This window comes from Mustela putorius, unplaced genomic scaffold, assembly GCF_011764305.1.
Source record: "Mustela putorius furo isolate JIRA1106 unplaced genomic scaffold, ASM1176430v1.1 tig00003846_pilon_pilon_pilon, whole genome shotgun sequence".
Classification (NCBI taxonomy): Eukaryota; Metazoa; Chordata; class Mammalia; order Carnivora; family Mustelidae; genus Mustela; species Mustela putorius.
This window is the reverse complement of record NW_025421999.1, coordinates 6,428,973-6,452,982: the sequence shown is the minus strand read 5'-3', so window position 1 is coordinate 6,452,982 and position 24,010 is coordinate 6,428,973. Positions and strand designations below refer to the sequence as shown.

Genomic DNA, 24,010 nt, shown 5'->3' with positions numbered 1-24,010 from the left:
GTATTCTAATCTCCTTTCTTGTTCTTGACAAAACGTAATACTGAATCCTATCTCCACCCCCTACCTTCAACCTTACTCCTATCTTTATTAAGTGAGATTTACCATGTTGAAATTATTTGGCAAGAACTAGTTATTTGTCTCGAAGCAAATTCTTTGAAATCAATTAATATAACTCATGCTAACCTTAAAATATCTCCAAATTTCTTGCTTATATCTGTGATTCTTTTTTGTTGATTTAATATATGTTCTTTTGGGAAAACTGGGTCTGTAGTATCCACAGTAGGTCAGTCTGTCTTTAAGTTTGTATTTAATTTTTTGTATATTTGGTCAAAAGGTGAAATTGCTAAAGTTATCTTTCCACTATGTAAGAATATATAGCAACTGCCTGTCATTTGACTTACTATCTAGATCCTTCCTTGGCTACAAACAGGTTATCCTTCTTATGTAATCTTTTCCTGTAGGCTTCACTGTCTTTCTAACAACTTCCTAAAGCGTGATTGAGCTAATTTTAAAATGACATCTTTGTACATATCTTTGTCTAGGGCTCCACCTGTTCACTTTTGGCAATGGCTTTGATCATAACCAGCCTGAGTTATATCTGGGAAAAGGCAGGAAAGAATTTCTGAGTCATAAAATTTCTATCACACATATCAGCACCGAGTTAAGGGAAAAATAAATCATTTTCATTCATTTAGAAAGTGAACAAATGATTCTGTCGAAGTTGTACTTGAAAAACTTAATATACTCAAAGATTGTTGTAAAGAGGAGAAGTAATACATGTAATAAAATAAATGCAGGGTTTGGTTGATAGAGATTTGAGTACAAATCCAATTTCAAACACTTAGAAACTATATATTTTTAGGCAAGTATTTAACCTATGTAAGCCCTTGTATCTTTTTTTTTTTTTTTTTGGTCCATAATATGATACTGCATTTTTCTATGAAATACCTTTTTGTAGACATAAAAACAGTGTATGAAAAGTGCTTAGCACAGGGATGTACACTCTCACTACTGTTACTTAACATAGTGTTGGAAGTCTTAGCCTCAGCAATCCAACAACAAAAAGAAATAAAAGGCATCCAAATCAGCAAGGAAGAAGTCAAATTTTCACTGTTCACAGATGACATGATACTCTTCATAGAAAACCCAAAAGACCACCCAAGTTTTGCTAAAAGTGATGTACAAATTGAGTAAAGTTGCAGGATACAAAATCAAATCCAGAAATTTGTTGCATTTCTATACACCAGTAATGAATCAGCAGACAGAGAAATAATGGAATCAATCCCATTTACTCTTGCACCAAAAACTGTAAGATACCTAGGAATAAACCTAACCAAAAGAGATAAAAGATCTGTACTCTGAAAGCTGTACTGGTGAAAGAAATTGAAGATTACACAAAGAAATGGAAAAATATTCTATGCTCATGGAATGCAAGAACAAATATTGTTAAAATGTCTATACTACCCAAGGCAATCTACACATTTAATTCAATCCCTATAAAATTACCACCATCTTTTTTTTGTAGAGCTAGAACAAACAATTCTAAAATTTTCTGGAACCAGGAAAGACCCTGAATAGCCAGAGCAATCGTGAAAAAGAAAAGCAAAGCTGGAACCATTACAATTCCAGACTTAAAGCTATATTGCAAAGCTTTAGTGATCAAAACAGTATGGTACTGGCACAAAAACAGACCCATAGATCAATGGAAAAGAATATAAAACCCAAAAATGAACCCACAACTATATTGTTAACTAATCAACAAAGCAGGAAAGACTAGCCAATGGAAAAAATATCTTCAACAAATGGTGTTGGGAAAACTAGACAGCAACATGCAGAAGAATGAAACTGGACCACATTCTTACACCATATACAAAAATAAATTCAAAATGGATGAAAGACCTACTTATGAGAAGGGAAATTATCAAAATCCTACAGGAGAACATAGGCTGAGCCTTTTTGATACTGATCATGGCAACTTATTACTAAATATGTCTTCAGAGGCAAGGGAAATGAAATCAAAAGTGAAATGTTGGAAATTCATCAAGATAAAAAGCTTCTGCACAGTGAAGGAATAAGAACTAAAAGACAACCTATGGAATGGGAGAAGATATTTGTAATTGATATATCTGATAAAAGGTTAGTATCCAAAATTTATAAAGAGCTTATCAAAATCAACACCCCAAAATCAAATGATTCCAATTAAAAATGGGCAGAAGACATGAACAGATATTTTTCCAAAGAAGACATTCAGATGGCCAGCAGACATGTAAAAAGATGCTCAGTATCATTCATCGTCAGGGAAATGCAAATCAAAACTATGATGGGATATCATATCAGACCTTTCAGAATGACTAAAATTAAAAGCACAGGAAACAACAAGTGTTGGTGAGGATGTGGAGAAAGGGGAACCCTCTTAGACTGTTGGTAGGAATGCAAACTGGTGCAGACACTCTGGTAAACAGTATTCAGGTTTCCCAGAAATTGAAAAATAGTACTACTCTATGACCCAGCAATTTCACTACTAGGTATTTACCCAAAGGATACAAAGATACTCATTTGAAGGGGCGATGCTGATATTTATAACAGCATTATCAATAATTGTCATATTATGGAAAGAGCCCAAGTGTCCAGATTGATTAGTAGATAAAGAAAATGTGGTTGTGTGTGTGTGTATGCATATATATATACGCATATATACCCGGCCTCAAAAAGAATGCACTCTTTTTGTTTGCAATGATGTGGATGGAGTTGGAGTGTATTATGCTAAGTGAAATAAGTCAGTCAGAGAAACACAAATACCATATTATTTCACTCAAATGGGGTATTTAAGAAACAAAACAGATGAACATGGGGACAGGGACAAAAATAGAGGCAAACCAGAAAACAGATTCTTAATTATAGAGAACAAACTGATGGTTACTGGATGGGAAGTGGCTGGAGGGTTGGGTTAAATGGGTGATAGGTATTAAGGAGGGCACTTGTGATGAGCACCAAATATTGTATGTAAGTGATGACTCACTAAATTCTACCCCTGGAACTAGTAGTACATTGTAGCTCTATTTTTAATTTCTTAAGGAATCTCCACACTGTTTTCCAAAGTGGCTGAACCAACTTGCATTCCCACCAACAGTGTAAGAGGATTCCCCTTTCTCCACATCCTCTCCAACACTTGTTGTTTACTGTCTTGTTAATTTTGGCCATTCTAACTGGTGTAAGGTGGTATCTCAATGTGGTTTTGATTTGAATCTCCCTGATGGCTAATGATGATGAACATTTTTTCATGTGCCTGTTAGCCATTTGTATGTTTTCTTTCAAGAAGTGCCTGTTCATGTCTTCTGCCCGTTTTTTGATGTGATTATCTGTTTTATGTGTGTTGAGTTTGAGGAGTTCTTCATAGGTTTTGGATATCAGCCCTTTGTAGTGTCATTTGTGAATATATTCTTCCATTCTGTGGGTTGCCTTTTCATTTTGTTGACTGTTTCCTTTGCTGTGCAGAAGCTTTTGATCTTGATGAATTCCCAAAAGTTCATTTTTGCTTTTGTTTTCTTTGCCTTTGCAGACTTATCTCTTGAACCCAGTATTGGAACTAGGCAAATTTAAAGCTGGATTTCAGGTTTTTTTTGAGGGCTGGTCTATTTTAGGTTTGCTCTTATAACTAGAGTGTAGCCTTCCAGAATCTGATGTATTAATCAGACTGGTCCTGAGCCCTGTTTTGCCCCTCTTTTCACTGTAGGACTGCTGAAAGCTCTACATGGTTTCCCAGGTGCTTGAATACCACTCTCTTGATTCTCAGCCCCTAGACTCTACCTTGTTTTACCTCTACCTATTAGCAAATGCCAGGAAACAAAAATGGCACCAGATGACATGATTTTATTTTATTATTTTTTAGTTTCTTTTTTAAAGTTAGTTAACATACTGAACATGATTTTATATATAGAAAACTCTAAAAATTCAACCAAAAAACTGTTAGAACTAATCAACAAATTCAGAAAGTTGCAGGATACAAAATTAACATACAAAAAGTTAGTAGTTTTCCTATATACTATAAACAAACTTTCTGAAAAAGAAATAAAGAAATTGATCCTATTACAATAGCATCAAAAACAATGAAATACTTAATAAATTTTACCAATGAGGTGAAAGATCTTTACTCTGAAAACTACAAGACATTAATGAAAGAAATTGAAAGAAGACATCAATAAATGAAAAGGTATCCTGTATTTTATGGATTGCAAGAATTAATATTGTTAAAATGTCAATAATACCAAAAGCCATCTCTAGATTTAATGCAGTCCCTAACAGGATATCAAATGGTATTCTTTAAGAAAATAGAAAAAATATTTCAAAAATTTTCATAAAATTACACAGAACCCAAATAACAAAAGAAATGCTAAGAAAGAAGAATAAAGCAGGAAGCATCAGACTTTCTGTTTTCAAGCTGTTTATAGCAGCAATGTCCACAATAGCCAAACTATTGAAAGAACCTAGATGTCCATCAACAGATGAATGGATCAATAAGATGTGGTATATACACAATGGAATACTATGCAGCCATCAAAAGAAATGAAATCTTGCCATTTGCAAAAACATATGGTTTTAATTGTATAGGAGAAAGATTTCACATTTTTTAAAATTTTTCTTTCATTATTGCAACTGACCAAAATTTTATGTGGATTACTTCAACATTTGTTACTGCTTTGGTCATAAATTCACTGGACTGCTTCTTCCTGATAATCAGAGATGTCTTCAATATCTTAGATTTAGAATACTAAAACATTTAGGAAAAATTTATATAACTTGAGAAGTTTTTCCAATTTAAATTGAGATGCTCTTATCCTTTATTTTTGTCCTTTTATGCAAATTGGGAAAATAATATTCATAGACTTTTTAAAAAGAAATTTCTAGTTTTAATTGAGAACTAATTGCATGTATCACTGTATGAAGTTTAAGATGTACAGCATGATGGTTTGACTTACATATATTGTGTAATGATTATCACAACAGGTCAGTTAACACCCATCATCTCACATAAATATAAAGGAAAAAAAAACTTCTTGTGATGAAAGTCTTATGATTTACTGTCTTAGAAGCTTTCCTACATATAATACAAAAGTATTAACAGCATGTGATATATTATACCACTAGTACTTACTTGTTTTATGATTGGAAGTTTGTACCTTTTGACCACCTTCTTCCAGTTCCCCCTCCTCTAACCCTCACTTCTGATTACGACAAGTCTGGTATTTTTTTCCATGAGTTCTTTGTTTATTTGTTTGTTTTGTGTGTGTGTGTGTGTGTGTGTGTTTACACTCTACAAATAAGTGAGATCATATTTTGCCTGCCTCTGCCTGGCTTACTTTACTTAACATAATGCTTTCAAGTTTCATGCATGTTGTCACAAATGTCACAACATTTTTAATTGTTGAATAACCATTGTGTGTGTGTGTGTGTGTATGTCTGTGTGTCTTCTTTATCCATTCATCCATTGGTGGGCACTTAGGTTGTTTCCATGTCTTGGTTATTGTAAATAATGCTGCTATAAACATAGGGGTGCAGATATCTTTTTGAGTTAGTGTTTTCATTTTCTTTAGATATATTTACAGAAGTAGAATTTCTGGATCATATGGTAGTTCTATTTTTACTCTTTTGAAGAATTTCTATACTGTTTTCCATAGCGGGTACAAATTTATAATCCCGCCAAGATTGTACAAGGGATCCTTTTCCCCCACATCCCACTAGCATTTGTTATCTCTTGACTTTTTGATGGTGTCCACTCTTTGATGGTGTTAGGTGATATTCCATTGCAGTTTTAATTTTTAAGTCCTTAATTACTGTAATGTTAAACATCTTTCATGTACCTGTTTGTAAACTATATATTTTCTTTTTTAAAATTTTCTCTTTTTAAAATTTCTTTAGAGTGTAACAGAATTCAGTGTTTATGCACCACACCCAGTGCTTCATGCAATATGTGCCCTCCATAATACCCACCACCAGGCTCCCCCAACCTCCCACCCCTCGTCCCTTCAAAACCCTCAGATTGTTTTTTTTTAATTTAAGATTTTATTTATTTATTTGACAGACAGAGATCACAAGTAGGCAGAGAAGCAGACAGAGAGAGAGGAGGAAGCAGCCTCCCCACTGAGCAGCAGAAAGCCAGATGAGGGGCTTGATCCCAGGACCCTGGGATGATGACCTGAGTGGAAGGCAGAAGCTTTAACCCACTGAGCCACCCAGGCACCCCCCTCAGATTGTTTTTCAGAGTCCATAGTCTCTCAGGGTTCATCTCCCCCTCCAATTTCCCTCAGCTCCCTTCTCCTCTCCATCTTCCCATGTCCTCAGTGTTATTTCTTATGCTCCACAAATAAGTGAAACCATATGATAATTGACTCTCTCTGCTTGACTTATTTCACTCAGCATAATCTCTTCCAGTCCCATCCATTTTGATACATTTTGATCCCGTCCATTTGATAAAACCAAACTTTATATTTTCTTTGGCAAAATATATTTTGCCCATTTAAAAAATTGAATTATTTGGTATTTTGCTATTGAGTTGTATGAGTTCTTTTGGATATTCACCTCTTCTCAGATATATGGTTTGGAAATAATATTTTCCATTTTCTAGGTTGTCTTTTCACTTTGTTGATGGTTACTTTATTGTGCAGAAGCCTTTTAGCCTGATGTAGTCTCACTTTATTTTTTATTCAGTTGCTTGTGTTTTAGGGATAATATCTAAAAAATTATTACCAAGACCCATGTCAAGGAAACTTTTTCCTATATGTTTTCTAGGAGCTTCGTGGCTTCAGATCTTACACTTAAGTCTTTAATCCATTTTGAGTTAATTTTTGTGTAAGATGAGGCTGCAGTTTCATTATTTTACATATGAATATCCAATTTCCCCAGCACCATTTATTGAAGAGACTGTCTTTTCTCCACTGAGTATGTTTGACTCAGTGGAGAAATATCACTTGACCATATATGCCTGGGTTTATTTCTGAATTCTCATTTCTGTTCTAGTGGTCTATTTGTCTATTTTTATACCAGTATCATGCTGTTTTAATTACTACAGTTTTGTAAAATAGCTTGAAAACAGAAAGTCTGATGCTTCCTGCTTTATTCTTCTTTCTTAGCATTTCTTTTGTTATTTGGGTTCTGTGTAATTTTATGAAAATTTTTGAAATATTTTTTCTATTTTCTTAAAGAATACCATTTGATATCCTGTTAAGGACTGCATTAAATCTAGAGATGGCTTTTGGTATTATTGACATTTTAACAATATTAATTCTTGCAATCCATAAAATACAGGATACCTTTTCATTTATTGATGTCTTCTTTCAATTTCTTTCATTAATGTCTTGTAGTTTTCAGAGTAAAGATCTTTCACCTCATTGGTAAAATTTATTAAGTATTTCATTGTTTTTGATGCTATTGTAATAGGATCAATTTCTTTATTTCTTTTTCAGAAAGTTTGTTTATAGTATATAGGAAAACTACTAACTTTTTGTATGTTAATTTTGTATCCTGCAACTTTCTGAATTTGTTGATTAGTTCTAACAGTTTTTTGGTTGAATTTTTAGAGTTTTCTATATATAAAATCATGTTCAGTATGTTAACTAACTTTAAAAAAGAAACTAAAAAATAATAAAATAAAATCATGTCATCTGCAAATAGTGATGATTTTACTTCTTCCTGTCCAATTCTAGTGCTTTTTATTTATATTTCTTGCCTAATTGCTCTAGCTAAAACTTCTGGTACTGTGATGAATCAAAATGGAGAGAGTAGGCACTCTTGTTTCTGATCTTAGAAGAAAAGCTTTAAACTTTTAATCATTGAGTATGAAATTAACTGTGGGCTTTTAAAATATGATCTTTATTATGTTGAGATGTATTCCTTCTAAGCCTAATTTGTTAAGTGTTTTCTTTATCATGAATATACGTTGAATTTTGCAAAATGCTTTTTCTGCATCTATTGAGAGGATTATATGGTTCTTTTCTTTTGTTCTATTAATATGAGGTATTGCAATGATTTGTGTATATTGAAACACCTTTGCATCCCAGGGATAAATTCTACTTTATGTTGGTGAATGCTACTTTTAATGTGCTACTGAATTCAGTTTACTAGAATTTTATCAAGAATATTTGCATCTGGGGCGCCTGGTGGCTCAGTCGTTAAGCATCTGCCTTCTGCTCAGGTCATGATCCCAGGGTCCTGGGACTGAACCCCACAGCAGGCTCTCTGCTCAGCTGGAAGCCTGCTTCTCCCTCTTCCACTCCCCCTGTTTGTGTCCCTTCTCTCACTGTCTCTCTCTTTCTCTCTCTCAAATAAATAAAAAAGTAAATAAACAAACAAACAAATGAATAAATAAATACATTCTTTAAAAAAAAGAGAGAAATATTTGCATCTGAATTCATCAGGGATATTTCCGGTGGTTCTCTTTTCTAGTAGGGTCTTTATTTGCCCTTGGTATCAGGATAATGAGTTTGGAAGTGTTCTTTTCTCTTTAATTTTCTGAAAGAGTTAGAGAAGTATTGGTGTTACTTCTTTAAGTGTTTGGTTAAAAATCATCAGTGTAGCCATCTGGCCCTGAGCTTTTCTTCATTGGAAGATTTTTGACAACTGGTCAATCTCCTTATTAGTATATATCTATCTATATCGAGAGAGAAAGAGAGAAAGAACATATATTTTATTAGATATGAAAAAGGTTAGAACACTACAGGTACAGACATTTAAAGCCATGAGAGGCTATTATGAGCCACTATAGCAAATAAATTTGAATATTAAGATAAAATGGACAACTACCTGGAAAAGCAAAACCTTGGGAGGGAGCCTGGCTGGCTTACTCAGTAGAGCATACAACTCTTGACCTGGGGGTCATGAGCTCAAGCCTCATATAGGGTATAGAGCTTAAGAAAAAAATATTCACAAAAAGAAATAGAAAATAAAAATAATTTTGTGCCTATTAAAAAAACTGAATACATAATTTAAAATCTTCCTATAAATACCCATTTTGTTTGGTAATCTGTGAATTCTACTAAATATTTAAGGAAGACATATGTCAATCCTCACAAACCCTTCTAAATAGGAAGAAAAACAGTCCTAAACTTTTTAATTAGTCTTTATACTAAAACATCTCAAAAACATTATAAGAAAAAAATCATTGGCCAATTTCATAAATAAACATTTGAAAAATTGTACTAATATGTTAGGATACTGAATCCAGAAATATATAGAAAAACTATTTATCACAACCAAGTTTGGTTTGTACCAAAAATATAAGGTTAGTATAAATTCAAAAATGTATCAATATATTTTACTATATTTCAGAATAAATGAAAAACATCATATAATCATTTTTTCAGAAACCCGTAGTTTTTCATTTTTTTTGTTCAAGGAACTCAGACACAGTACTGTTTCTATAATGATTAGTGCAGTTTCAAGCTTCATATAAGCACTATAATAAAAATATGTCAACTCTTGAAGGCATTCTTCTTTAGGAAAACTTGCTAACAGCAGGGCCCTTTGAATCATATCCTGTAGATCAATCTGACATTACTTTTTCAGCTGTCCCTCCTGAGATCTCTCTGAAGCTACAAAGAAAAGGAAACAATAATTCTTTTATGGCTATCATAATTACTGAAATGGAGTCGCATGGTGTTTCTTTTGCATGCACTTTTGCAAAAGTGTGCTTCTTTGCTTGTTAAAACATTGTTAGAAAGGAGTGAAAATTTTGTGTGTCAGAGTCGAGTAGAATTCAGAGATGACATCTTTTTGCTTTTATTCTTGTCTGTAGCAGTCACCTGAGCTGTAGAGAGGCAACATTATCCCACATTAAATCTGCTTATTGAATGACCACTCACATCCCAGACTACTTTTATTGTTATGCAAATACAATTTAAAAGTTATGATAATACCATAGGCACACCAAAAACTGCTTTCTAGTTACTAAGTTAAGCTACATATTCTCTTCTCTGATTAAATTGTTTGATATTCTAAATTATTTTTTATTATTTATTATTATTTTTTAAAGATTTTTAAAATTTATTTGACACAGAGAGAGCGGGAACACAAGCAGGGGGAGTGGGAGAGGGAGAAGCAGGCACCTCGCTGAGTAGGCAGCCTGATACGGGGCTGATCCCAGTGGGATCATGATGATGTTTAATGACTAAGCCACCCAGGTGCCCCTGATACTCTAAATTATTAAATGCAGTTTCATAATGTGGGTAATGTAAAGTTGGTGTGTTTAAAAAAACATGAATATTGGGGTGTCTGGGTGGCTACAATGGTTAAGCATCTGCCTTTAGCTCAGGTCATGATCTCCAGGACCTGGGATTGAGCCCCATGTCAGGTTCCCAGCAGAGCCAGGAGTCTGCCTTTCCCACTGTTTGTGTTCTCGCTCTCTCTTTCTCTCTCACTCAGATGAATAAATAAAATTAAAAAAAAAAGTAAAACATGAATATTAGTGCACACATCTGTTATACAAATGATGTTCCTATACTTTGATACCCATAAAAATGAAGAAAATCCACACAATTCTGTGATGTACCTTCTGTTAGTAATTAATGGCTTACAATGAGGTCCTTATCCATTTTTTTTACCTTTTAATGAGATAAACAAAACTTAGCCAAAATCTTGGCCATATATATAATACAATAATGTCACTTGCTTAACGTCCCTGAGGCCTCAATTTCTCATTTGTGAAATTGTTGCAAGAATACCTATCTTGTAGATATTACGTGAGAATTACAAAAAGATAACATGAAGTTTGTCTTGGTGGTGCCTAGCATTTAACATGATCAATCAAATTTTAGTTTCCTTGACTTCTTATTTGTATCAGACAATTTCATTTCTGTGTCCCACTCACAGACCCAGAAAAAAAGCTCCTTAATTAGTCTCTCCTAATTGAACCAGGGATATATCCTTAATTAATGTAAATAAATTTATAGGTTGGGACAAGCCAATTATCTTTTCTCAATAAATAAACTCTGGCATAAATACTGGAGCCAACAGGTAGTTTCTTGAATTATAGGATTATATCAGCTTGATTTGGAGGGTCTCCCACATTAGGTATTGCATAAAATGGGTCAGTGGAGAAAGTGAACAGGTAATTTAAGGGAAAGTATGTGGGAGTGGGAGAAGGACTGAATAGTTTCCAATGTACAAAGCTAGCACCCTTGTCTCCTAATATTTTTGATCTCATATCTAAATTTCATTATGCCATATTTTAAGAATCTACTCTTTATTTTATATGCCTTTTTTAAGCATACTTTTTTTTTTACTTTAGCTAACTTAAGTATGTTCTAATATTACAAATCCAATGAGTTTGAGTCATTAATTACTCCAGTGCTTCTAGAATTTTGTTACTTAGGGCAGCTTTTATTTTTTAAGATATTAAGTTACATCATGATTTTTATTAGTATTTATTTCTAAGTTCACTATAACATTATTTAATATATTTACTAATATTACATAGAATGTTTTGAAACTGACATCTTTACATTAAAATATTAGTGGATTCATTTTATATTTCAATATTGAGGAAAAAAGAGACTACGAAGATTACATAAGCCCAAGGAGGAAAATTATCAAAAAGTTTGTCCAATAATTGAATGGGTTATACATAAAATATTATCCCAAATTTTAGTACATATTAATATTTATGAATATATTACTTAGGTTGCTTTTGACACCAATTTAAAAACATACCTAATTTAAAGGATAAAGTTATTTATTATGTAAGAAGAAGCAAACTATCTAATGATGTCAGCAAAGATCTTTCTGTCTTTTCACTCAGCTGTCCTCAATATGTTGGCTATTGTCCTTAGTCTTGTCCTTTCATGCATCCAAAATTTTGCTGCAGGCTCTGTGATCCAACACAACTTTGCCCAAAACATAAAGGGCAGCTGCCCACCCCCAGACTGTTTTTAAATTCTGGAATTTAGATTTCCCCAAAAGTCCCCCAAGACACTTCCTGTTAAATCCTACTGGATTTAAATTTCTGGTGTTCTCTATTGTCCAAGAAGAATTTTGAATAATTCCTCTTTATTCTCAAATGTGCTCCTGTTTAGACAATAAATTATAATTAAGTTTGGTCACATGGCTATGCCTTCGGAGCATGAGATCCTGAATGAAAAAGCAAATCTATTATTTTTAGCCTCTCATAAAAAGTGATTTTGGCAAGGGATAATGTAATGGCTTTGGGGTAGGCAACCAATAAGGTCTGTCACATATTAAGTACCAAACCATTTCCTATTTCTGATTATGAAGTTAGACATTGTACAAATTAGTTTAACTTATGCTAAAATTCTCTGTGATAATCAAGGTGTCTGTGAATGTGAATTTAGGAAAAAGTTCAAATGAGTAAATTTTATTGTTAAGGGAAATTCAATTTGGCCTTTCATATCAAAATATTGATAAAGATGAACAACTTTTCCATTTTTTACTTATTTTTTATTAATTTTGATGGTATTATAAGTACGTTCTCTGCTTTTTTCCCTAGAATTAGACCCAGTGACCAAGCAACTTATGCTCCATACTGCTAAATCAACTTTTGGCCATCTGACAGATGTAAGTAAAATGTCCAAGTTATAATAAATATCACTATTCATGGTAATTAAATGCAAACATCTACTATATTTTAATGTTTAGTACCTTTGCTACTAAAATAACTTGAATATTATCCACTCCCTAGAAAATACTAGAGTGGGATATTTCCACCTACTTATGTCTTTTAATGTGGGCTTATGGTAATATTTTTGACAACGTGGGGATTTATAATAGACCACAAAAATTCTCATAACCTGTTTCAACAAACTGTACCATATAATCATCCTTACATAAAAAAGAATCACTTAAGGGGTGCCTGGGTGGCAGAGTCGGTTGAGCCTCCCATCCTTGATTTTGTTTCCTGTCATGATCTCAGGGTCATGAGATGCAGCCTTGTGTGGGGCTATGTGCTCAGCTTAGAGTCTGCTTAGGACTCTCTCTCCCTCTTCTGCCCCCACCCCCCACCCTTTCTCTATCTCCTTCTCTAAAAATAAATAAACTCTTAAAAGAAAAAGAGTTTCACCTATGTTTCAGATCTTACATTTAAGTTTATAATTAATTTTGAGTTGATTTTTTTCTTTGATGTAAGATAAGGGTCTAGTTTCCTTCTTTTACACACCTATAATATGTGACAACATGGATGAACCTTGAGGGTCTTATGCTTAATGAAATAAATCAGTCACAGAAGGACAAATATTCTATGATTCCTCTTATATGAGATAACTAAATTAGACTCTTGGAAGCAAAGACTAGAATGAAAGGGAAATGGATAGTTGCTAATCAATGTATAAATTTATCAATAAAAGCAATAATATAGTCAATAAAATCCTTGAGAGCTACTGTACAACATTTCGCCTATAGATAGCAATACTATATTATCAATTAAAATCTTTTGAGAGGCTAAATCTCATGTTAAGTGCTTTTAGTACAATAAAATATTTTTTATAATTTCACATTTTTAAGAGCAATACATTTAAATAGATATTTCAAAAGCTGTACATTTTTTGATTTAGTATGTCCACTTTATGTGACTAAAGTATTACTTGTAGTTGTAATAAGCACATGTTTCGCCAATCTCTATAAAACTTACATTTATAATATGCTATAGAATGCATAGAGGACCATTAAAAATTAGATCACATTAGACTAGTTAGTTCAAGTTAGAATATTTGATAACTTACATAAGAAATGTGAAGAAACCCTTGAACAACTTTATGATATAAAGAAAAGTATGCAGAAAGTTTATATCAATAACATTTCAGAGAGGTCTGGAGAAAGCCAGATAGCTTGATGAAAGGCACAACCCAAGTCCACATGTCTGGAGAGGATGTTTGTGAAAGGTGGCAAACTATGTTGTGTCATATGAAAAAAAGGTAGAGAAGTCAAAGGGAAAGGAAACAGGTTGGCCCTTTAACCAAATAAGGTCTTTGAGGACCAGAAATCTCTAAAGGGAACTTTTAAAGACTAACTTGTTTATAGTGTGGTGCTCAGTGCAAGCCTTGCCCTCTGTCTCCCCACAAAATCATTAGTGAAATCTACATGACTCACTCCGGTTCTTTCAGTGTTTTCTTATGGTTGAATTTGGACACATCTTGAGTCTTCCTTCAAGACTAATGTGTGGTAAAGTCCCCCAAAGAAGATAACATCTGGGTTGTATTTTGAGAAGTTAACTGGGATTTGTGATTAAGGTGCAGTTCTCAGCTGTATTTTGTATTAAATCACCAAGATGAAAGTGAAACAAGAGTGTTTCCTTACTGTGGTTGCCAAATGACACAAACCATGATGATAGTTGGCATATGATTTCATAGAAGAGGAACATTATGAGATGAGCATTTGCAAAGTTTAATACTGAAGATTAAAATAAAATACTAAATTCATGTACCATTTCATGTATTGAGTGAGAGAATCAAGAAATGATATTCTAAAGTCTTAGGCTAGTAATGGATGTACTTGAGCTACAAAAGTTAACCAAGTTCTTAAGATAACAAAACCTTTCCAGGATTATAAGATGTTCATGGCTGATGTTGCCTGGAGAGGTAGAATTTCTTGGAGAAACTACTCTATTGAGTGAGTTGGTTGTCAATTGAGTATTAGAATGATTTGTTGAGGTCAAAAGCAACCAAAAAAAAAAAAATAGAGAAATGTATGGGGAGTGTAATGCCAGTGACATAAGAAAAGTATTTTGATTTGTGGTTAGAATATGCCAGTGAAATGTTCAGGAGTAGGAGGTATAAAGTAGAAAAATGAAAAAGATTACAAAATCAATTTCAAGACCAGTGCTAAGAATTACATAAGGTGGACATGTCTCTGTTTTGGGGGCAATATATTATAAAGTGGAAAGTAGCCAGGATTAAGAGGACAAGATTTTGATCATAAGTCAAAAAGACAGGTAATAAGAGACTTCTACATATATTTTAAAACTCCAGAGACTTTGTGGTAAGACTTGTGATAAGATGATGTGGAGAAAATGTTAGAATTACTCAGAGATAGTCACTTTAAGAGCTATTTATAAATAAGCGCTCCTGGAAAGAGCTTGAATTCATTAAAACCCCAAATTTTCCTCCCTCCTATCTGTCTCTTAAGTAAAGCTGATCCAGGAGGAAGAATATTAGAGGTAATAATGCTTGTCCTTGGTAGATAAAAATGGAATCGTTGACTTGAAACTTCAGTTGTCAGTTCAAAGTGGGCCATTCGCAGATTACTAACGTGGATCAGCTGCCTGAGGTCATATGTGCTAGCGAACAAGAAAAAAATGGCCTGTAGAACTTGCCCTGGGCGCTGAAATTACCCAATAATTTAATTCTGGTCTGATGGTTGTCCTACATAGAGCTGTTCTTCACAACAGAGACATGAAGAAACAGATTTGGAAATAAAAACAAAAAGAACTTTCCAAGACTCTAGGAAGTAGAAACATTTAGCCACTCATTTTAGATTGTTTTAAGGATACAAATTATATGCTTGTCATAGAGAAGTTAAGCTCCTAAAATGAGAGTAGTTTGAAAGTAAGGCAGAGATACCACTATTAGAAGCTAAAGTGGAGAAAAGGCCCACAGTTTCTGGCAGGTGGGCTCTGCGTCTTAGGATGAAATGTGGTAAGTAGTTGAGGGCTGAACTTCTACACTTGATCTTAGCCAAAAGGCCGAGAAGCGATGAGGGCTGAACTTCTGAGTTCCCCTCTGTACTTCCGCTTCTGTAGCACTAATTGCCTAGTCCCTGAACTTAAGATATACCTACTGACCTCTGCGGACTCAAGTATAACTTTGCCTGACTCTACTGAGAGGGACAAGTCCAGAATTAAGAGAAGAGACTCTCTTGAAAGCTGAGTCATCAGACTAGATCAGAAACACTACTCAGAAGAGGACACTGAAAAGGCTCCTTTATTCCTTAGGAGAGGACTTTCAGCTAGTACTCATTGGAGCCGTAGGTATCACAAGTAAATTCTGGTGTTCTTGAGTTTTTTTTGTTTTTTTTTTTTTTTTTTTTTTTTTTTTTAGGGGAATGCAGATGTTTTTTTTTCTGTAATGTATAAATAAGAAAGAGGATTTTATTTATGGGGTTAGTGGATATAGGAAGTGCTGGAAAGGGCTGGCTAACTGGCAGGAACTGATACCTGAATGAGCAAAGATATAATCTATGCATTCTGGGGAACTGAACATGATGGGGAAATGTGATATATCAGAGAAACAGGCATTTAAAAGGCAGCAGAAAGAGCAAAATGGAGTAAGGAGAAAATCCTAGGTTGGAATTGTGGCCAGAGATAGACTTAGAAGAAGATACACATTTCCAATTAAACTTTAAGTTGCTTGCAGTGGCAGGTTTAAAAATAAAAGTTCTGTTTTGCCTTAGAATTTCCAATTGCTCACTAATGATTTTTATGTGATTTTATTTTATTTTTTTATGTTTAGTAGAAAAATGGTGCCAAATCCAACTTCAGGTTTAGGGACACGAGCAAGAAGAGATGCTGCATACAAAGCCAGCCACATGTGTTAAACTATGTAGCACAAGAAAACAACAACACTTTATTCTCCAATGTGTTAATAATCATGCAAGTGCTCACTTTTAGTTCTGTATTTGTCACTATGATATTTTCTGACAATTCTAAATCTACTTCAAATTTGGCCTCCTTCAAGGCCATCTATTAGTAACTCGCTCTGATGTTTTCAATGTTTTCTTGTGGTTGAATTTGGACCCATGTTGAGTCTTCCTTTAAGACTAATGTGTGGTGGGGCGCCTGGGTGGCTCAGTGGGTTAAGCCACTGCCTTCAGCTCGGGTCATGATCTCAGAGTCCTGGGATCGAGCCCCACATGGGGCTCTCCGCTCCTGCTTCCTCTCTCTCTGCCTGCCTCTCTGCCTGCTTGTGATCTCCATCTGTCAAATAAATAAATAAAATCTTAAAAAAAAAAAAAAGACTAATGTGTGGTGAGGATAGAAGTCCTCCAAAGGGGACAATATCGGGATTCGATTTCGAGAACTCAACTGGGATTTGTGATTAAAGTGTAGCTCTCAGATGTATTTTGGATTAAATCATTATGATGAAAGTGAGACAAGAGTGTTTGTACAAACTAGTATTATTTTAACTAATTCCTGCAAAATCAAAATTAAAAGAACAGAATATATATCCAAATGAAATACCTGTACCTTCTATACACCTTATTCATGCTGATCAGCATTTTTTTCACAGACTTACAATTATTTTTACTAGTTTATAAAAATGAGGAGTTTCAGACACAGATCATTAATGTCTGTATAATTATTGGATACTTAAAGTCAAATTCTTATGGCTGAAAGAGCCAGCATTGAAATTTAGCTTGGATCTCACTCTCACTCATCTGCTCAAACTCTTTTTAATTCTCCTGTGTTTACTTTTAAAAAACGTTGTTGTTTTAGGTGCCTGGGTGGCTCAGTCAGTTAAGTGTGCAACTCTTGATTTTGGCTCAGGTCATGATCTCAGGGTGGTGGGATTGAGCTCTGATTTGGGCTCCCTGTTCAGTGAGGAGTCTGCTTGCCTCCCTCTCCCTCTATGCTTCCCTCCTATGCAGCTCTCACACACTCTAAAATAAATAATCTTTAAAAACTATTATTTTACCTTTCACAACTAATCTATAATAAATCTGGAAATGAACTTTGTGTATGGTATGAATTTAAGGTCAAGTGTATTGTTTTGTTTTTGTTTTTTACACACGTCCAATTTTTCCAGCTTTATGTATTGAAAAGACCATCCTTTTACTCATTGAACCACATTGCCATCATTCTTATAAATCAGGTGATTATATATGTGTGAGCCTCTTTATATATTCCCTATAATGTAATAGAGGTACATTTTCTGCTCACACCAAAATAGGTTAATTTTTGAGGATTATATATAAACTCTGCTTTTTTTTTTTTCTGCAAGAAATCCTCTTGCCTTATTTTTCTTCATAATTGTCTTGCCAATTTTCCCCTTCTTTGAATTTCCATTTAAATTTTACCATAAAATCGACTTATCAATATCCACAAAATAACCTTCTGGGATTTTAAGGCTTTCTATTTGTCTTTGCTTTTCAGTAGTATTTTTTGTTAATTTTTTATTTGTTTTTTTAATTTTTAAAATTTTTTAATAAGCATATAATGTATTTTTATCACCAGGGGTACCTGTCTATGTTTTTTTTTTTTTAAGATTTTATTTATTTATTTGACAGAGATCACAAGTAGGTAGAGAGGCAGGCAGAGAGAAAGAGGGGAAGCAGGCTTCCTGCTGAGCAGAGAGTCCCATGCAGGACTCAGTCCCAGGACACTGAGATCGTGACCTGACCCGAAGACAGATGCTTTAACCCACTGAGCCACCCAGGCACCCTGCTTTTCAGTAGTTTTATTTTGATGTGCCAACTTTTAGTTTTGGTCTTATTTTTAGTTATAAAGTGGGGTGTAGGTTTTAGAGCTTTTTGAATCTACTGGTATATATCTTTCATTAGTTTTGGAAAATTCACAACCAGAAATTTTTTCAAGTAAAGATCCTGCTCCAATCTTTTCCCTCTCCATCTCAGACTCCATTTAAATATGTGTAAAAAATTTGTACTTTGTCTTTTCTCCTCTACATTTTCTATATTTCTATTTCCTTTTCTCTCTGCTTCAGTGTATTTGCATACTTTCAATTATTCTTCCTGCCAATTTACTAATCCCATCTTCTACTCTAATTTGCTGTTAAATCTGGCTGTTGAGTTCTTCATTTCCAAATCTGGGTATTTATCCAAAGGAAACAAAAAACACTAACTCAAAAACATATATGCACACCCACTTGTTCACAGCAGCATTATTTACGATAGCCAAGATATGGAAGCAACGCTAGTGCTCCTTGATGGATGAGGTAAAGAAATTGTGGTATATATACACAGCAGAATAGTATTTAGCTCTTAAGAGAAGAATGATATCTTGTACTATTAAACAGTACACAAGGGTGCCAATTTCCCCATTTGTGACAAAATAGATGGACCTTGAGGACATTATGCTAAGTGAAATAGGTCAGTCAGAGAAGGACAAATACTGTATGATCTCTTTTATATGTGGAATCTAAAAAATAATAATAGTAAATTTTAAAAAAAGCTCATAGAAACAGAAAACAGATTATTGGTTGCCAGAGATGGCGTGAGAAATGGGTAAACTATTTTTTTAGCTTTAATAAATTGAAAAAAAATGTATAGTTTCCAATTATCAGATGATATCTACATTTTTTCATCCTTCTTGCCTACTTTTCCCACTTTATCTTGAACATATCAGTTTTTTTTTTTAACTGTGGTAAGAACACTTAACATGATATCTACCCTCTTAACAAATTTTTAAGTGCCTACATAATGTTTACTATAGACACAATGTTGTATACTTGATCTCTAGAGCTTACTCATCTTGTATAACTGAAACTTGATACCTATTAAACAGCACCTCCTTATTTCCCTCTGCCCCCAGCCCCTGAAAACCACCATTCTACTCTCTGTTTCTATGAGTTCTATTGTTGAGACACCTCATATTGGAATCATGCAGCATTTGTCCTTCTATGACTGGCTTATTTCACTTCACATAATACCTTTCATTCATTTATGTTGTTGCATGTGGCAGAATTTCCTTTTATCTTAAGGTGAAATAATCTTCCATTGTAAGCATATACCGTATTTCTTTATCTAAATCATGATGGGCATTTAGGTTGTATCCATATCTGACTATTGTAAATAATGTGTTAATAAGCATGGGACTGAATATATCACTTTGAGATCTTGATTTCAATTCTTTTGAATATATATCTATTAGTGTCATTGGTGGATCATATGGTAATTCTATTTTAATTTTTGAGGAACCTCCATACTATTTTCCATAGGTGCTGCACCATTTTAGATTCCCATCAACAGTACACAAGGGTGCCAATTTCCCCATATTCTTACCAGCAGTTGTCTTTTGTTTTTTAATAATAGCCATCATAACAAGTATGAGGTGATATCTTATTGCAGATTTGATTTGCATTTCTGATGATTAGTGATGTTGAGACCTTTTCATACATGTGTTGGCCATTTGTATGCCTTCTTTGGACAAATGTCTATTCAAATTGTTTGCCCATTTAAAAAATCAGTTTACTTATATTTTTGCTATTGAATTGAAGGAGCTCGTACTATATTTTGGATATTAACCACTATCAGATATATAGTTTGCCAATACTTCCCATTTCATAGGTCACCTGCTCATTTTGTTGACTGTTTGTCTTTTGTTTTGCTTTGTTTTGTTTTTTGTTATGCAGGAACTTTTTAGTGTGAGGTGGTCCCACTTCTCTATTTTTGCCATTTTTGCTCGTGCTTTGGGTATCATTTTCAAGATATCATTACACGGACTAATGTCATGAAGCTTTTCTCCTATATTTTCTTCTATGAGTTTTATACTTTCAATCCTTAACTTTTAACTCTTTAATTCATTTTGAGTTGATTTTTATGTATGGTGTCAGATAAGTATCCAATTTCATCCCATTGCATGCATATATCCAGTTTTCCCAAAACCATTTGTTGAAGAGATGATCTTTTTCCCATTGTATATTCTTGGCATTCTTATTGAAAATCAGTTGATAGCACATGTGTGGTTTATTCGAGGGCTCTTTATTCTGTTCCATTGGCTTATTTGTCTGTTTGTATATGACTGAGATACTGTTTTAATGGCTGTCGATTGTAATTTGAAATCAAGAAGTATGATAACTCCACCTTTGCTTTTTTCTCTCAAGATTGCTTTGGCTATTTGGGGTCTTTGTGGTTTCATAGGAATTTTAAGATTGTCTTTTCTATTTCTCTAAAAAATACCATTGGGGTTTTTATATGGATCGCACTGAATCTGTAGAACACTTTAAATAGTATGGATATATTAATAATATTAATTCTTCCAATTCATGAATACCAGTTCTTTCCATTTATTACTAATTTCTTTTATAGCTTTCAGTGTACACGTTTTTTATCTCCTTGGTCTGATGTTATTGTAAACAGGATTATTATCTTAATTTCCTTTTTGGATGGCTCATTGTTAGCATATGGAAATATGACTGATGTTGATTTTGTGCCCTGCAACATATATATATATATATATATATTTATTTTGAGAGAGAGGAAGAGAACAAAGGGAGGAGGGAAGGCTGGAGAAGGAGAAAATCTTTTTTAATTTAATTTAATTTAATTTTTTCAGTGTTCCAAGATTCATTGTTTATGCACCACACCCAGTACACCATGCAATATATGCTCTCCTTAATACCCACCACCAGGCCCTCCCAACCCCCCACCCTCCTCCCCTCCAAAACCCTTGGTTTCTTTCTCAGAGTCTGTAGTCTCTCATGGTTCATCTCTTCCTCCGATTTCCCTCAACTCACTTCTCTTCTAGATGAAGAGAATCTTAAGCAGACTCCATGCTGAGCACAAAGTTCAACACGGGGATCTATCTCAGGACTCCAAGATCATGAGCCAAGCAGAAATCAAGAGTCTGATACTTATCTGACTGAGCCACCCAAATATTCCTGTGTCCTGCAACTTTAAAGCCAGACAAAGATCCTACAAGATAAGAAAACCATGGCCCATATCTTTGGAGAATATAGAATCACAAATATTCAACAAAATGTTAGAAAACCAATTCAATAGCACATTAAAAGGATTACACATCATGAGCAAACAGGATTTACCTCGAACAAGGATGGTTCAACATAAACAAATCAGTTAATGGGGTACTCCACATTTATAGAATGACAGAGATGTCACATGATCATATCAATATATGCATAAAAAACATTTAACAAAATAAATACCCTTTCATGGTAAAAACTGTCATCAAACTGGTTATGATAAGAAGGTACCTCAACAAAGTAAAGACCATACTTAACAAGCCCACAGCTAATATACTCAGTGTTAACAAACCAGCAGTTTTCCTCTATCATCAGGACCAAAGCAAGGATGACCACTACACAACTTCTACTCAGCACAGTACTGGAAATCCTAGACAGAACATTAGACAAGAAAAAAATAATGCATCCAAATTGGAAAGAAAAAAGTAAAAATATTGTCGGGCTTATAAATGTAGAAAGCCCTAAAGACTCCACAAAACAGAAAAAAACTGTCAAAATTATGTTAAAGTCCTTATCTACTATAACATCTGAATTATCCATGCATCCAAATCATCTAGATAGATGACCTTGGTTCTCTCTGACATTGTCATACTTGATGCCGTGCCCAGTAATTTTCAATCTCATGCTGGATATTTTGCACAAAAATTCAGGAGACTTCACATGACATCCACCTAGTAATTGACTTCTTTTTAGGCAGATGGAATGGGGAGTTCAACACTTAAAACAAGAAGGGAATTAAGGCTGCATCACAACTTTGGTAATAGTCTATTTGTTCATTCCTGTCACTCACCAGGGTTTTACATGGAATTTGAAAGCATCATGTGGGCCTTAAAAGTTCTGAAATCTATTTTTACCTCTCTAGGAAATACTGCTGAAAATTCAGCTTTTTTTCAATGGTTTTTGGCTAAGCATTTTGGGTTCTTGCCTTGTACAGCTTCGGGGATATGGATGATAATTTACCATGTGTTTGAGGCCCATAAAGTCTTTGATTTTGTAATTATAAACACAATAGACCATGATTATCAGATCTTTACATCTTCATAGGATTATAAGATAACTGAAGGCTTTAAAAAAAAAAAGTTTTTCCCAGCTTTTCTAATTGTGTTTAGAAGGAATGGCAGTCTACCACAAAGTATTCCACTTTACCCAGAGGCAGAAGTTCTGCATATACTTCTACTGAAAAACAAGAACCAAAACATTTTCCCTCATTAATTTTATTTCCATATTTAGGCTGTACCACTTTTTACGGTTTTCTGTCTCAAGGACATGTCTACAGTACATTTTTTTAACAAGTGTCTGGCTGTATTCTTTTTTTTCCCAGTGAACGGTTCAAGACTGTCTATCAGTCCCTAATACCTGGAACATCAAATGTGGCTGTCCAATTTTCCCAGCACCATTCATTGAAGAGGCTGTCTTTTTTCCATTGGACAGTCTTTCCTGCTATGTCGAAGATTAGTTGACCATAGAGTTGAGGGTCTATTTCTGGGCTCTCTATTCTGTTCCATTGATCTATGTGTCTGTTTTTGTGCCAGTACCATGCTGTCTTGATGATGACAACTTTGTAATAGAGCTTGAAATCCGGAATTGTGATGCCACCAACTTTGGCTCTCTTTTTCAATATCCCTTTGGCTATTCGAGGTCTTTTCTGGTTCCATATAAATTTTAGGATTATTTGTTCCATTTCTTTGAAAAAAATGGATGGGATTTTGATAGGGATTGCATTTAATGTGTAGATTGCTATAGGTAGCATAAACATTTTCACAATATTTGTTCTTCCAATCCAGTAGCATGGAACATTTTTCCATATCTTTGTGTCTTCCTCAATTTCTTTCATGAGTACTTTATAGTTTTCTGAGTATAGATTCTGTGTCTCTTTGGTTAGGTTTATTCCTAGGTATCTTATGGTTTTGGGTGCAATTGTAAATGGGATTGACTCCTTAATTTCTCTTTCTTCTGTCTTGTTGTTGGTGTAGAGAAATGCAACTGATTTCTGTGCATTGATTTTATATCCTGACACTTTACTGATTTCCTGTATAAGTTCTAGCAGTTTTTGGAGTGGAGTCTTTTGGGTTTTCCACATATAGTATCATATCATCTGCGAAGAGTGATAATTTGACTTCTTCTTTGCCGATTTGGATGCCTTTAATTTCCTTTTGTTGTCTGATTGCTGAGGCTAGGACCTCTAGTACTATGTTGAATAGCAGTGGTGATAATGGACATCCCTGCCGTGTTCCTGACCTTAGCGGAAAAGCTTTCAGTTTTTCTCCATTGAGAATGATATTTGCGGTGGGTTTTTCATAGATGGCTTTGATGATATTGAGGTATGTGCCCTCTATCCCTACACTTTGAAGAGTTTTGAT

The 24,010-nt window shown here is 34.1% G+C and overlaps 1 protein-coding gene across 1 annotated transcript in view; it reads left to right on the top strand.

Moving 5' to 3' along the window:
• LOC123387166 (cyclic nucleotide-binding domain-containing protein 1-like) overlaps positions 1 to 24,010 on the top strand; it is a 100,457-nt gene that overhangs the window by 43,067 nt on the left and 33,380 nt on the right. The window contains exon 3 of the mRNA XM_045063124.1: positions 12,494 to 12,561. Coding sequence (XP_044919059.1) covers positions 12,494 to 12,561 — 68 coding nt within the window. The remainder of the gene's footprint in view (positions 1 to 12,493; positions 12,562 to 24,010) is intronic.